The sequence below is a fragment of the Apodemus sylvaticus genome, chromosome 11 (assembly GCF_947179515.1).
Source record: "Apodemus sylvaticus chromosome 11, mApoSyl1.1, whole genome shotgun sequence".
NCBI lineage: Eukaryota > Metazoa > Chordata > Mammalia > Rodentia > Muridae > Apodemus > Apodemus sylvaticus.
The window spans coordinates 13332335-13346830 of NC_067482.1; the positions used below are offsets into that span (position 1 = coordinate 13332335).

At 42.6% G+C, this 14496-nt stretch overlaps 1 protein-coding gene across 1 annotated transcript in view; it reads right to left on the minus strand.

Moving 5' to 3' along the window:
• Fras1 (Fraser extracellular matrix complex subunit 1) overlaps positions 1-14496 on the minus strand; it is a 402136-nt gene that overhangs the window by 91098 nt on the left and 296542 nt on the right. The window contains exons 34-38 of the mRNA XM_052198714.1: positions 11479-11616; positions 9336-9368; positions 4912-5043; positions 3763-3888; positions 1221-1468 (exon numbers count right to left, since the gene is read on the minus strand). Coding sequence (XP_052054674.1) covers positions 1221-1468; positions 3763-3888; positions 4912-5043; positions 9336-9368; positions 11479-11616 — 677 coding nt within the window. The remainder of the gene's footprint in view (positions 1-1220; positions 1469-3762; positions 3889-4911; positions 5044-9335; positions 9369-11478; positions 11617-14496) is intronic.

The following is a 14496-nucleotide window of genomic DNA, read 5'->3' on the forward strand; positions in this document are numbered from 1 at the left end:
TATAAGACTTTACAGTGAGATTCTTCAGCCCAGAAAAGGGGAACTTAGACCATACAGTATTTAAAGATGAGGGGTAGAGACAGGCTGTGCACTGTAATTTTGAGGTCAATGAAGGAAAAATTCAATAGTAAGACTGATTACCATTCAAATAATTATCCTTCCTTTAAAGCACAACAACTAATCATTATTATGTTTATATATAGACAGCAGTTATCTTTTTACAACACATATAACTGCAAAATAAAATTAATTAGCCTTATTATCCTCTACCCTAGATGCAGAATCAAAGAAGGGAGATGAGCTTAATTACCAAGATCATTTAATCAAGTTTGAGCCAGATGTGGGGAAATCCCCACCCTCTTAGTTTTCCCTCATTTCCTTCACTACCCTTGTCTTGGGGAAGAGATGGCCAGCAGGTAATAGTCTGGCCTAGGAAGCCTACCCAGGGAGAGAGAGACCACCAGGGCCTCGAATTCTGTCTAGACTGAACAAGAACAAAGACAGTGAAAGGCCACTTTCTTTCAGGAAACCAGGATTGGCTATTACCCCTTCATCACTGACCAGGCAAACTCTTCTCAACTGTACTTTCCCTAAAATCCCAGAAGAGCGCTTGCACCCACACTAGAAACAATGGACCCGAAGCTGTTATGACAAGGGAACCATTGCCTTTCGACCATCACATGCTCTTGGGGTTCCCAATATTTTTCATTATAATACTTCTTCTTGTGTGTATGTGAGTCTGTGGCATAGGTGTATGTGCATATAAGTTCACGTGTGTACATAAACATGTGGAGGCCAGATATGATGTTTTGTGCCTCTCTTGGTCACAGGAAGCAAGGTCTCTTGTTTGAACAAGCTTGCCGACTTACCTAATCTAGCCAGCCTGTTGGCTCAGGGGAACCCCTCTCCCTCCTGAGTGCAGGTATTACAGGTTGGGGGCTGTGCCTGGCTCCTGAAGATCTAAACTGTCGGCATCACACTCCTGCAGCAGGTGCTTTATCCACAGAACCACGCCCTCAGTCCTCATCAGAGACAGGCTTGTACACTGCTGTGTCACTGGGCGAGGTCAGAATGTGCGGTCTGACTCCGAGGAAAGCAGCTTAGAGAAGACCGTTGCCATGGTCTATACCTGCTGCCCAAGTGCCCAGCCATGGTGTAGCTTCTTAGGCAGGCCACTCAGAAGTGGCAAGAACAAGAGAATCGATGATGTCAGAACTTACCACATAGGCAAGGTGTGACCTGGTGATTACGGCTGTGTTTTGACTAGCAACAGTCATCCTCAGGGAGGAGCCGGGGACCAGCCTGGGCCCTCGGTTCTCTGATGGGGACACCTCCACTTTGACTTCTGCTGTTGTCATCCTCAGGCCATCTGTGACTGAGATCTCCATGCTGTCTTCCCAGGCAGAGGACCCATCATGTATGTATCGAAGAACGTTTCTTTCAACCTCATCATATGTGAAAGTGTCACCTTCCAAGGATAAAGCAAACCCAAACCGTAAAGCCAATGACTTCTGTGGATAACATTTCTCATTCATACAGCACCTTTGTACTCCCGATTTCAAAGGGCACCTGGAATCATAAACTCTGGGTCTCAGAAGCTAATGAATCTAAGGGCCCATCCAATTTAGGATTCCCTCTACATCACCAAGGAGAAAGGCTGGCGTAGGTCCTCCTTCCCCATTCTCAACGTGAGATGCCATTTTACAAGGTACCTCATTTCTCCAGGTGATAGACTTAGTGTGGTTTGTTTTGTAAGGTTCTAAATCATATTGAGATAATATTGGGCTCTGGGTGAACATTCATCACTTCTAGTTCTAGAAAAACATAGAATACACTTGCATTCTTCTTGACCGATCCTCTGATCTAATCAAGGTACTAAACATTTCTTGAAGACTTAAAAGATAGCACTCTCTGATCTATCAGGTGCACTGTTTAAATCTGGATGTTTAAGGTATTTTTTAAATTGAAAATGTGAAAATATATTTGAGGGCTCAGACCTCAGTGATTGTTTAGCATATGCAAGGCCCTTCTTTTTAACACTAACATTGTGAGGGAGGTTGTTTCTTGATGTTAAAAGTACAAATTGCATAGCTCAGAGTACTCATTTATAACACATCATCAAGAACAGACAAAACAGGTAGGGTGGGAAGTTTTAGGATCACAGAGGTTTGTGGGGAAAAAAAAGGTAAATGCAAATCAAATCGACACTTTAAACTGTAAGCTTGATTAGAAATTTGGAAAATGTAATGGACAAATATTAAAGTTGTTCAAAGTTTTCTGGCCATGGAACTTCTGCTTGTTTGTTTGTGGTTGTTTTTCAAATGAAGCGTGCCTCTGGTTATGGGCCGTCGCGATTCCACAGAACACGGCTGTGGAAATGGACTTGGAGTGTTCTTCTGGGGTGTTCTCTGCAGTCCCATGTCTGCAGGCTCCTTTGTGAAGTGGTTATTCATCTGTGCCGAGGCTGGCTGAGGACTTTGCTGCCTCTCCATCTTGGCATCCACTCCCTAAGTGTGCAGCTTCAGTGTCACGAATGCTCATAGGCACTGGCCCTGAACCCAGCTCTTAACTCGTCTCCAGCACCTTCAGATGCCATGTTCCACATAGACGTGCAGGTTAAACGCATCACCAGGGCAACAGGACCATGATGCACAATAAATGCGGCACTGAGGGAGCAGGACGAGGGTGGCTTGACGCTCCTCCCAGGGCACTGATGACTCCTTTCCATTACCCTAAAGAAGCTGCCTTTGTGACCCCCAAGAGCCTATTAGTTGTTCTCTAAATTTTCAATCCACATTTGAGGGCAAAGATTTACCCCACTGGGGAAATTCAGAATATAATCCCATATCTAAACGGGAGCCATTTCAGGAATCTGAGAAAGCACAGATTGTGGAAGTGAGGTGCAGCATTCCTGGCTAATGACTATAGTAGAAAGAATACTCATTTTGATATATACGGGCTTACTATTTAAATAAAAATACCTAGATTTTTTATTGCTTTATCGGTGCTTTTCTATACTCCCTAAGCAGTCCATATATATTTAAAGCTATTTTTCGATTTATTTTATATGTATGAATGTTTTCCCTGCACAAATAGATGTGTACCGTGTGTGTGTGGTGCTGAATGTCAGAAAGGGGCATTGGCTCTTCCAGAACTGGAGGTTTTGATGGCTGTGAGCCACCTGTGGGTGCCGGGAACTGAACCTGGGTTCTCTGAAAGATAAACGAGTCGTCTTAACTGCTGAGCCAACTGTGTCCTGCCAATATGTACTTATAACCCAGGGAAACACACTAGATACTATTTTTAAAAACTGGCTACATGCCCATGCTGTTACATAGCTTATATAGCATTTTAAAGTATGTCTCCTTTTTAATGGATGAAGAAACATAAAGCTAAAATTACTAGAGTCTCAGACAAATATTGTACAACTTCACATATGAAATTAAGAGAACATATGAACTTCCATGAAAAGCTTTTTCTCCATCTTACCGTCTACTCCCTAAGTGAACTAGAGGCTCGCTGGCCCATCTTCTCTGCAAGTCCCCTGATTTTAGATCATGGCTGGGGCAGGTTGGGGCTGGAGGCACGTGACAGAGGAGGAAGTCTAAAGTCTAGGCTGAAAATGTCTCTCCTCTCATTTAATCGCCCAAACACATTTCATTTTTTTTCTGAGTCACATAAAACTGGTAATAACTAAGGGTAAGAAAATAAAAATAAAAAAGAGAATCCCCCAAGCGGGCCAGGTACAGAGACAGCAGCTACCTGCAGCCATGGTCACTGAGGACTCTGCTGTGGACTTCACGAGCACGCCATGCTGGGGAGGCTTCTGAAGCTGGAAGAAGAGCTCTTCCGGCACCACCTGAGCGTCTCTCACTACCAACTGCAGGCCTGCGGGAAGGAGAAAGAGAGTCTCACCAGAGATTAACACCACAGGCCCGCGCACGCGGGTCCTGCAGGGAGGGACCTATAATCACAGTGAAGATGAGGACAGGCCACTCAGCAGTAACAAGTAGGGCCTTACAAGTCTCAGAGTTCAGACTATCCTTTCCTCTCATCCAGATGAGAGCAAGCACACAGGGCCAGCCACTGGCCTGTCCTCACTAGTCTCTTGAAATTGCCACGAACTGGTCTTGGTTTTCATCTTATGTCCCTTGTTTTCCTAAATCTACTGAGAGAGCTGGGTTTCATGATGGCTGCTCTGCCACCCAGGAAGCAATGCACAGCAAACAAATGACATTCAACGTTGTCCTATATGCTTGTTTATAATACTGCTTACAAATAATTTGTGATTAAATTATAGAAATTAGACAATTAACTTCAGCACCAAATCCACATGTAGAAAACACATATGGATCTACAGAGTACACCTAACAAAGTATCACAGTGTGTGCCTCTCACCAATAAAATGTCCTCAGTTAAAAAGAAAAAAAATCATAAATCTGTAAAGAATAAACATATTTAGAAATAAATAAAATCATGCACAAGATGGGCAGCCGTCGCTCCTCGAGGCTTCTGAAGGTCGCTGTGATCTGTCATTACTGCTCCCAGTCACTTTCTAAACAGAAACCAAAGGCAGACACTGAAACCTGTTCCCTCAATTCTCTCCTCAGCTCTGTTACTTTACATTGGAGCAAGGATAACAAATCAAACTCCTGGAGGCTGGGAAATAAATTCTGCTTAGCATTCCATCACAAGGCTGGCCTCTGAAGGATCTATTTCCTTCTCTCCCACTCTCAGAACTGCTTTTATTTGCATAAGAATGGGCGGGAGGGTGGATGTAGGTAGGAGCTCACACACTTCTGGAAGAGGAGGTCACGCCTTTTGGGCAACCATCAAGAAGTTTCCACAGGAATGCTGCAGCAGGACAGTCCCACTTCCAAGGCACGCTTCTTTCAGGCCCCCAGTTCTCACCTAAAGAGGTCCGGCCTCCGGGGCTAACTTCCAGCAGGGGAGCCTTGACATGAAATGCTGGTGATTGCACGTCAGAGTGCAGCAAGTGAATGGTGAGGGCCATCTCCGGACTCGTGTACTGTCCATCAGAAACTGGCAAGAGTAAAGACAAAGACACAACACAACACACGTGTGAGAAAACCCTGCTAACTAAGGTTGACCTCTACCCTCGACTGGGTAGCCCTCTGTGGCCTCCATGCAATATGGAGGACTCACTTCAATGGCAGGACTTCTTCTCTGACCTTGTCTGTGAAGTTTAAAAATCCTCTACCTGGAGAATGTCCCACAGCCTTAGGTTACAGCTTCAACTTCCTTTCTTCTAATAAGAACCCTGTTCAGCTAGCACGTGAGATTCCCGAAATGCTTCCCCATGCTAATGAGGCATTTTGGTACCTCAAGCCTTCAGCCAATGACCTTTGCCCACCCTGGCTATTTCCACCTAAGACTCCTAAATTATCTAAGTCTTGAATCACCTCAGATAAAGTTCATCTGCCTCCCTGCAGTTGATCCTGCTAACAACATTCACTGTATGTACTCACAGGGCTTCCAACAAATCCACTCCTCCCCTCACATTCCTGTTCAACATCTCTGATGTCTTTGCCCTTGTGGACCAATATTGGTCAATGATCCCCAAAGACTGGGAGGAACACACACACACACACACACACACATGAGATTGAGCACATACGTGCAAATATAAAATCAACTTGTAGTCTGGTCATTTTTAGCCTATTTCCACAAAGACTTAACACTTTGAAAAGATGTTTTAAAAAAAATAGGAAAAAAAGTAACAATTAAGAGCAATTCTACCAAAACTTTTTTATGGATAAGACATGAGAGTTCATAAGACAGATAATTTAGAGATGTGTTAGTGGGAAGTCATGTAAAATAAGCATTAGAAAAATAAAGAAAAAAGTCCTCCATGCAATCTCATACGGCTCAGTCTGGCCTCAAATTCACTATATAGCCAGTGAGTATAAGTTTGAAGTCCTTATTGTTCTGGTCCTCTCTCAAATTCCCAATGGCTTCAGTTAAAAATATGTGTTCTGAGGGGCTGGAAAGATGGCTCAGTGGTTAAGAGCACTGGCTCCTTTTACAGAGGTCCTGGGTTCAATTCCCAGCAACCACATAATGGCTCACAATCATCTGTTATGGGATATGATTCCCTCTTCTGGATTGTATTAAGACTTATCACTCATATACATGAATATATTTATATATCTTTAAAAGAATATATGTTCTCACGTGGTACCAGCAGACTTCTATTTACGAAGTTTCCTTGAATCAAGTTTTCCTTTCAGTATTCTAGAAATAATACTTTCTTTCAAGAACTCCTTTAAAGGAGTGACTCTGTTCCATATTATTTTTTTCTAAGGACAGACAACATTTTCGGTCCAAGTGTTCTGCAACATTTGTGAATAAGCAAGCAGATCCATTTTTACCCTGTCCTTAGATACATGACCACAAATAGAAGACATTGTAGACCACAATTAGAAGATATCATAACAAAACATCAACCTTATGCTTCATTTCTCTGGCTTATTTCCATCCACGAGGATGCCCATCTTCTACGAAGAAAGAAGGCAGGATTGTCCAACCCTTGACTCTTATTTCTGTTTTTTTTCCCCCATAACTCAATACTCCTCTGCTCTTCCTAAAGCAACTGTAGTAAACCCAGGTGCTGGTCCACCGGTGTGTGCTCTACCATGGCTACAGAGAAAATGGTGCTGCTGATGGTTTAAGATGACTTCACTTGCAGATGGTTTGGTTCCTTTCGCTTTCTTCTGGACTTGGTAGCAAGTCAGCAGGATTCTGACATCTTCAGCCACAGAGGGCGTGGCTCAGGGATAATGATTTCACTAGGGTTTTAGGTCTGTTCTGGAGCCGGATCTAAATGATTGAGACTTTACAAGACAGTGTTCATGTCTCTCACAGAGAAGGGCCAAACAGCCTCTTGGAAGGACAGAGGACAAAATCCACATGAAAATGAAGGTTTTGGGCTCGGGTCATTTTGATAAAGTGTCAAAATAACTGCCACTGTTCCTCTGTGTACATTTAATCCCCTTCTCTTTGGATGATCAAAGATAGAGATTGGGTGGCCCTTAATGCTGCAGGCTTGTGGACAAACATGTACTTTTCTGTTAATTTTAGTCAATTCAGGACTCTCTTGGGGTTCCTGGGGTCTATAATAGAAATCTCTTGTTTAGACAAAGAAGTATTTGTGAAACCACAGTTATATTTACTATTGTTCCATTGGTTTTACCTTTGAGTAGAAAAACCTCAGGGAGACTTCAATATAGCGGAGGTCAGCAAAGGCCTAATGCTACCAGAGCTTTGGCCCAGTCACACACCTGTTCACTGTGACCACACATGCCTCTGCCTCTTAGGAGCCAGAACACTATCTACCAGTGCATATTGTATAATTAGAAATCATGTCACACTGTTGCAGTGTTTTGAAGGCAAATGCAAAAATTGACAATAAAATTGCACATCTCCCTCTTAAGGAGTTTCTCTGCTTTCTTTGGGAAACAGTCACACTGCTTATTTGGGTTAAATGTTTCCTGCGGGTCCCATTTGCCTGAAGTGTGTTCTTTGCCTAGAACTGCTCTGCAGAGGGCCTATGCTTATTATAAAGCCAGTCAAGTCAGGAGCACTGACTGTCTTCTCTTCTGAGCAGACAAACCACAATGTACTGTTCACTCTTATTCTGCAGGTTAATGTCAGGGCTTGGGCTGCTCAGAGACTTGATTCATTATCTGTCCAGCTCAAAATTCTCTACCCCACGAGTCCTCTCAAAGAGGCAGCTGCCTTCCTACTAGAGTCCAAAAGTATTCTCCAAACACACACACACACACACACACACACACACACACACACACACACACACACACACATCTTGGACTAAAAAACAAGATTGTTTAAGATCAGCCCATTCTGTTAGCTTTATGAAAGCTCAAGGATCATTTAATTTCAGGTCCTGGGAAAGTTGCCTGTTGACCTTCCACCTCCTCGAAGCTTCTGGTTAAAAGGATGAGGCATGCTGATCCCATTGCTTTCTGTGACCTATCCTCTTGTACCTCAGACCGCATAACTATCCCACACTGCAGGTCACGAGCTGGCATTAAATACTGTTCTGCCCTTTTGAGCAGTACACAGGGCATGCAAGATCCTTGACTTGAAAATGCTGAAAACAGCACCCATGTTTAGAACATTCCCAGGCAGTTCCCATGACAATGCTTATTGCACCTTGGTTTTAACAAAGGAAACAGCAGTTACTCATGGACACTGATGGCATGAGTCTCCTGCAGGTCACTCACTAGAAATGGGCTGTATGTGAACAGTGAGTTCATGCAGCCATGGTGTGACACTGAAGCTTACTGCGTGACGTTTCCCATCAAAGAGAAAAGAAATGCATGGGAGTTTGAGTAGAATTTTTTTCTTTCTATCGCACCAAGATTTTTTCCCACATGAAATATCACAGGATCCAAGGATGATGATTCCAACAGAATGACTAATCCCAGTGAAACAGCTGGCTTAAAAGTCAGCCATCTTAATTCTAACCTGAGCAAGAATAGCCTTTCCTTGTGCTACTTCCCTGTCTATTGCAGTATGAAGCAAACCTAGGATGCAGAGATTTCTAGAAGCATTTTCAGTTCCTGTTCTGGGTGCACAGACTTTTTCCTCCAGAGGCATTTAATAAGTGACACCATTCAAGACGTCATATAACTAGTACATATCAGCTGAGTGTAACACATGGATGCTTACATACCAACCATTGCACTGGTGAGTGAACATATAATACAATGACAATCTCCATTATGGATGAAGTATTTAGGTACAAAAGTATTAGCGTCTGTTCCAAGAGCAGGCTGAATCCCAAGTTGTGGACCCCCAACTTTTAAGATCAAAACTGCTATTGTTTCTTTTCAGTAAATATTAGACAAGTTCCATTATGGCTTAAATGGTATTAACATTTGGCATTCTTTTTTTTTTTTTTAGATTAAATCTTTTTTTTAAAATTCGATGTATTCATTAGTTACATTTCAAATGATTTCCCCTTTTCTGGGTCCCCACTCCCCATAAGTCCCATAAGACCTCTCCCCTCCCCCTGTTCCTCCATCTACTTCTTCCCACTTCCCTGTTCTGGTATTCTCCTATACTGTTGCATTGAGTCTTTCCAGAACCAGGGGACATTTGGCATTCTTAGTAGGGTTTTTTCTATGAATGCAAAATTAAGCCATTGCTATTTGATTAACCATATGATTGTTTTAGAAGAGACATGTTTTAGGAGAGAAGTCACATAACATTTTTAGGAATCAAGACAGAAGGATTGTAATGGAAGGACACACTCTGGTCTCTAATAAGACTGAGATTAAAGCCTTTACCTGTGAAGTAAAATTTCACTGATTCTGGGAGACCTGAAAGAACAAGAGAGTAAATAAAGTCAGTGTTCTGAATATTTTGGAATCAGAAAGAGAAGGGGGATGTACAAACCACACAACAGTGACAAGGGAGGTAACGGATGTTTAAATTTAAAATGTCTGGCTTAAAGATTGATCAGGTTTCTGCTCATGAAATGTATTTAAGGATGCCAGCATTACTTTTAAATATAAAAAGGGTATTCAGACTGGAATAATTTGATGTCACATCAGTTAGGGTGATTTGTCATACATTCATCCAGATCCTATTTTATCAGGACATAAAATCCTACAAACTAGGGAACATGGTAATACATATATAATACTGACAGTGTTCAGTGGGGCAGGGGTGGGGAGGTTGGTCAACTCCATTGAAGAATTGAGTGACATCTGGGACATTGATTTACACACTCGAACCATGAGAGATTTATTTTGTGGCATTTGTCTAATAGATTAGACAGGACATGCCTCTTCTATTCTCTCCAAAGAGGCTCATGGAACGAAAAAAGGGCAGCCAACTTGGAAATTACTTTAACCACTACTGATGTGTTTTCTTTCCCTCTAATCCCAAGATAGCCCAAGTTTCCTGTAAAGTAGGTCTTATAAAGTAGGGGCTAGAGAACCGTGAATGCTTCCATGGGCTGTTAGTTACCCAGTTACTAAGTACCACAGGTCCTCCTCTGAGAAGGGCCTCTTCCTGCCCTTGGGAATTTTCAGTCTCATTGAGGAGTTAATCATTTCCTGGACAATTGAACATATACTATACAACCACAAAGACCAGTTTATGTTTACCATAGTCAAAAAAGAAACCCTACATTTATTTAACCAGTAGCCAATTTACTAAGAAATATACCAGCTGCTTTGTTTGAATAAATTCACAACATAAAAGTAATCCTACTATTTATAAAGCTACACAACACAGCCTCCTTAAACATCATAAGAAATGGACACAACGACTTTTAGAGTCACTCCAAGGCACAGAGCATTGGGGCTGTGCTGACCACTGGACCGAGGGAGAAGAGACGGAAGACACTGGTCGGTATTCTGTTGCAGTGGAAGGGTGTGCATCAGCTTCAATAAACAACACAATTTCATCAGTTTGCTTCCTTTTAGTCTTGACTTCTTTTCTGTCCCCCACCAACATAATATTTTTATTAATTATTTGAGAATTTCTACACAACCCTTCAAAACAAAACTCTGTAAGATGTCAAGTCCTGGAGCTCATGTGAGAAGATCACCTACATCCTCCATGCGTACATGGACTCTACCCTGAGAGACTGCAGTCCGCAGAGGACTCAGCTTCCTGCTCTGACCTCTTGTCAAGTCCATTCATATCACTGTGGTGAAAGAGTCCTCATGGAAACCAGTCCCCTCAGCTTCAAACACCGCAGAGTTCTTCAAGTTCTTAATATGTTATAAACCTTCGTGTTGTAAGCCCAGATCTTTACAACCTTTGGTGGAGTATAAAATCGGCCTACCTCTCCCTGCTCTGCTAGACGAGGCACATCACGGAAGTTCCATGGCCTCCTTTGAAATCCCTGGGATGTTACATTTTCTTTCCCTCCAGGAATGTTCTCCCTGCATCCCCACATACACCTTTAGCTGTGTTAGCCTCTGCCCATCCTACTTTGTCAATAGCCCGCACAGCCACCTCTTGAATCCTCAGTCCCCCTCACTCGTGATGTTTAATTTTACCACTGAACCTTCTTCCTTTTTCCAGAGCTCTCATCTCAGTCTGCATTAGATATTTATTATTGTGAATATTTACCTCATAATCTCTACACTTAGTCTTAATATCTGTCCACGAGCAGGGGCAATGGCCCCTTCTGCTTTCTGCTGCATCTCTGACCCCTCCTCCAGAGACTGACACATCAGAGCCAATAAAAGTTGGCTGAAAGTTTGTCTATGCATGTGAATTCATGATGAAAGAGAGAAAGAGAGAGCTGAGTGCAAACTTATATAGGTTGATAGGTCCCAAGTTAGTTTGAATAGGGAGAAGCATGTGTCAGCAAGCTTTCTGTACGTGGACTACATGGACTTTTGAGAAGAGATGGAGAACCAAGAAGATTGAGAGACACTTAGTGCCTTAAGGCAGAAGCAGAAGCCTCACCAGCAAAGGAGAAGGCCATGATCTCCTGGAGGTGGGGAGGTGCCGTGGGAGGTCGATACACGATCTGGCCTTGGTTTATGTCTTCCTGAGTGAAATACCGGATGGGAGAGTGAGGCCGGTCTCTGTGCTCAATGATACCTGGGGAGGAAGAGACAGACATACGTACAGACAGCAACTCTTGGATGACAGGAAGGCCCGCCCACCAAACTTTACCGCTGAGTGAGAGTCTTTATCACTGAGGAACACTGGCTCGAATACCCAGCACCCATGGCTGCGCATGACAACACAGACCTATGCTATAACCCCAGTGCTGGGGAGAGAGAAACGGAAAGAAGCCTCAGGCTTGTTGGCCACCCAGCCTAGGTAATGTCCAGGTTCAGTGGGGAAAACCGCTCCACTAAGAAGACAGACAGCAAGCAACATCTGATACCATGTGCTTTACACACACATGGGCTATGCACTAGCAGACATCTGCACATACCACATACCAGAGCACATGTTCATAAATATGCACGGACATCTAGATGACAGATAGATAGATAGATGATGGATAGATAGATGCTGGATAGATAATGGATAGATAGTAGATAGATGATAGATGGATAGATAGATAGTAGACAGATAGATGATGAAGAGATAGATAGATAGATAGATAGATAGATAGATAGGTAGATAGATAGATAATAGATAGATGGATAGTAGATAGATGATAGGTAGATAGATGATAGATAGATAGATGAATAGATAGGTGCTGAATAGATAGATAGATACATAGATACATAGATAATGGATAGATAGATGGATAGATAGATAGATGAATAGATAGGTACTGAATAGATAGATAGATAGATAGATAGATAGAGAGATGATGGATAGATGGATAGATGATGAACAGACAGATGGATAGATGATGGATAGATGATAGATAGTAGATAGATGATGATGTAAAGATATAGATTAGATATAGATATAGATAAGAGCAAGAGAGCAAGAAAGAATGAAATAAAGACGGGCAGAGCCCCAAATAGTCTTCATTGTGGTTCAGAGAACATAAACTATGCATGGTCAGGTATAAATCACTGTCACTAATACAGGCAGGGAACATGATTTTCTGTAAGTGAACTACATGCTGCTGTCACTATGGAAATTCCAACTGAGGTCCCTAAGACAAAATTATCTTCCGATGATGTGCTAAGGAAATGCTTTCCTAGACTTCCTTTTAATTTCAGACCCTCCTCTGCCACTCTGACCCCAGTAGAATCTGTGTGACAAGTTCCACAGACTGAGGCATTAGACTTCAAAAGAAGGAGGTCTCCTGGAACTGCTTGTGGAACTCTCGGCCAGCTGGAGAAAACATTGAACTGTAGTTCTCATGGCAAATTTTCTGTTTTGTTCTCTTTCATTCCTTTTCTTAGTTACAGGTTCCTGGTAGCCTAGACCATGATCTTAAGCAAGAAGAATGGGTACAAAACCATCCCTAGACATGGGGTCACTAACATGACCTTATCACCAGGGAAATCAACGCTTTACTTTTTAAATCATTTACAAAAGGATTATGATAGATATAAACTTTCCCAAAAATAAAATTTCATATGGCTACACATGTGCCATTGGAGGTGAGTTTTGGTATACGGTAAAGAAAGCCTTAATTAGAAAGAATTAAAATAGTTTAAACTTATGTGTTGAAGATTTATAAAAAATCAGGCATTAGATGTTAAATAATAATTAACCACAGGGGGCTGGAAAGTTAGCTCAGCGGTTAAGAGCACTGACCATAAAGATTTATTAACCTGTTCTTGGGAATATTCCACTACCTTTGGGACGACTGCCTTATTGAACACATCGTTTTAGAACTGTTATATTTTGATGGTTTATATTAATAACGATATTACCTGTTCTGCTTGTGATTCACTGAACATGCAGTTTCAGAATTGTAATGCTCGAAGGATGTTTGTATTTTATTGTGCCAAATGATTTTTGTTGGTATTAATGATTGTTTCATTGGATATGGTTTCTAAGAGTTGTTAGGTTAGGTTTTTAATGTATAAAATCCCCTGCTTGAGAGCTGCAAAATACACTCAGATTCAAACTGCCTCTGTGTTTGTTTCTGCTGTCCACCACCAAATCCTTACCCATCTGGACTTTGAGGACCCTCATCTCAGGGACCCCCTATACTCAGCTGGGGTGGTCATTGGCACCCCTCCATTTCTGTGATGATCCTAGCAACAAAGGCATGGGTCTTGACTGTTCTAAGTCAGATCTAGGCTTATAGTTAGCACTCAGTTTATGAGGAAAGCTTTTATGGCTGCAGGTTGGCCTGTAGTTCAGAAATTTTCAAGGCACAGAACTATACTGTGCTCATCTCTCCTGTCTTATTTAGTATTTAGAAGGAAGCACGTTAGGATTTTGGTGCTGAACTAACTCACCTTCGGAGACAGGCAGTCATTCTGCAGGAAGTAGCTTAGACCAGCCTGAAAACTCACACCATGAGCATGGTGCGGGACGGGGGGGGGGGGTGGTGGGGGGGGTGGAGCCTTTAGATACAACTTAATGTCTTTTCATTTCCTTAGCTTTTATCAAAGGGCAGTGGAGTTTCATTATTACACTCTTTTTCTTCTTGGAGATGTGGTAGTGAGAAGGCCTCCGGCTTGTGAGAGAGGCCGTCTCAGAGACAGGAGCAGAGCTGACTCTACAGAAGCTGGCCTGCCTGTGACCTCTCAGGGGCACGGGCTTCTTAGCTAAGCCCAGCAATAAGAGAACTAGAGGCTGGAGGCTGATGACAGGTGCCACTGGGCCTCCAACCGTGGTTACATGTTCCCACTTTTTCCTATGGGAAGAGTGACTGTTCTCACTGGAGAAGGCACTGAGTCCATGCGGCTCTTCCCCCTTTAGACTTCGACAGAAACTCTAGTCAAAAGCACTTGTTCTTTTTGAACTGTTTGCCTGTCCAAACCTCTTCAGGGCCCCTTTCAGACAATGCCTGTGTGTGCCTAGTTCTGTGAGCCAGAGGGGGACATG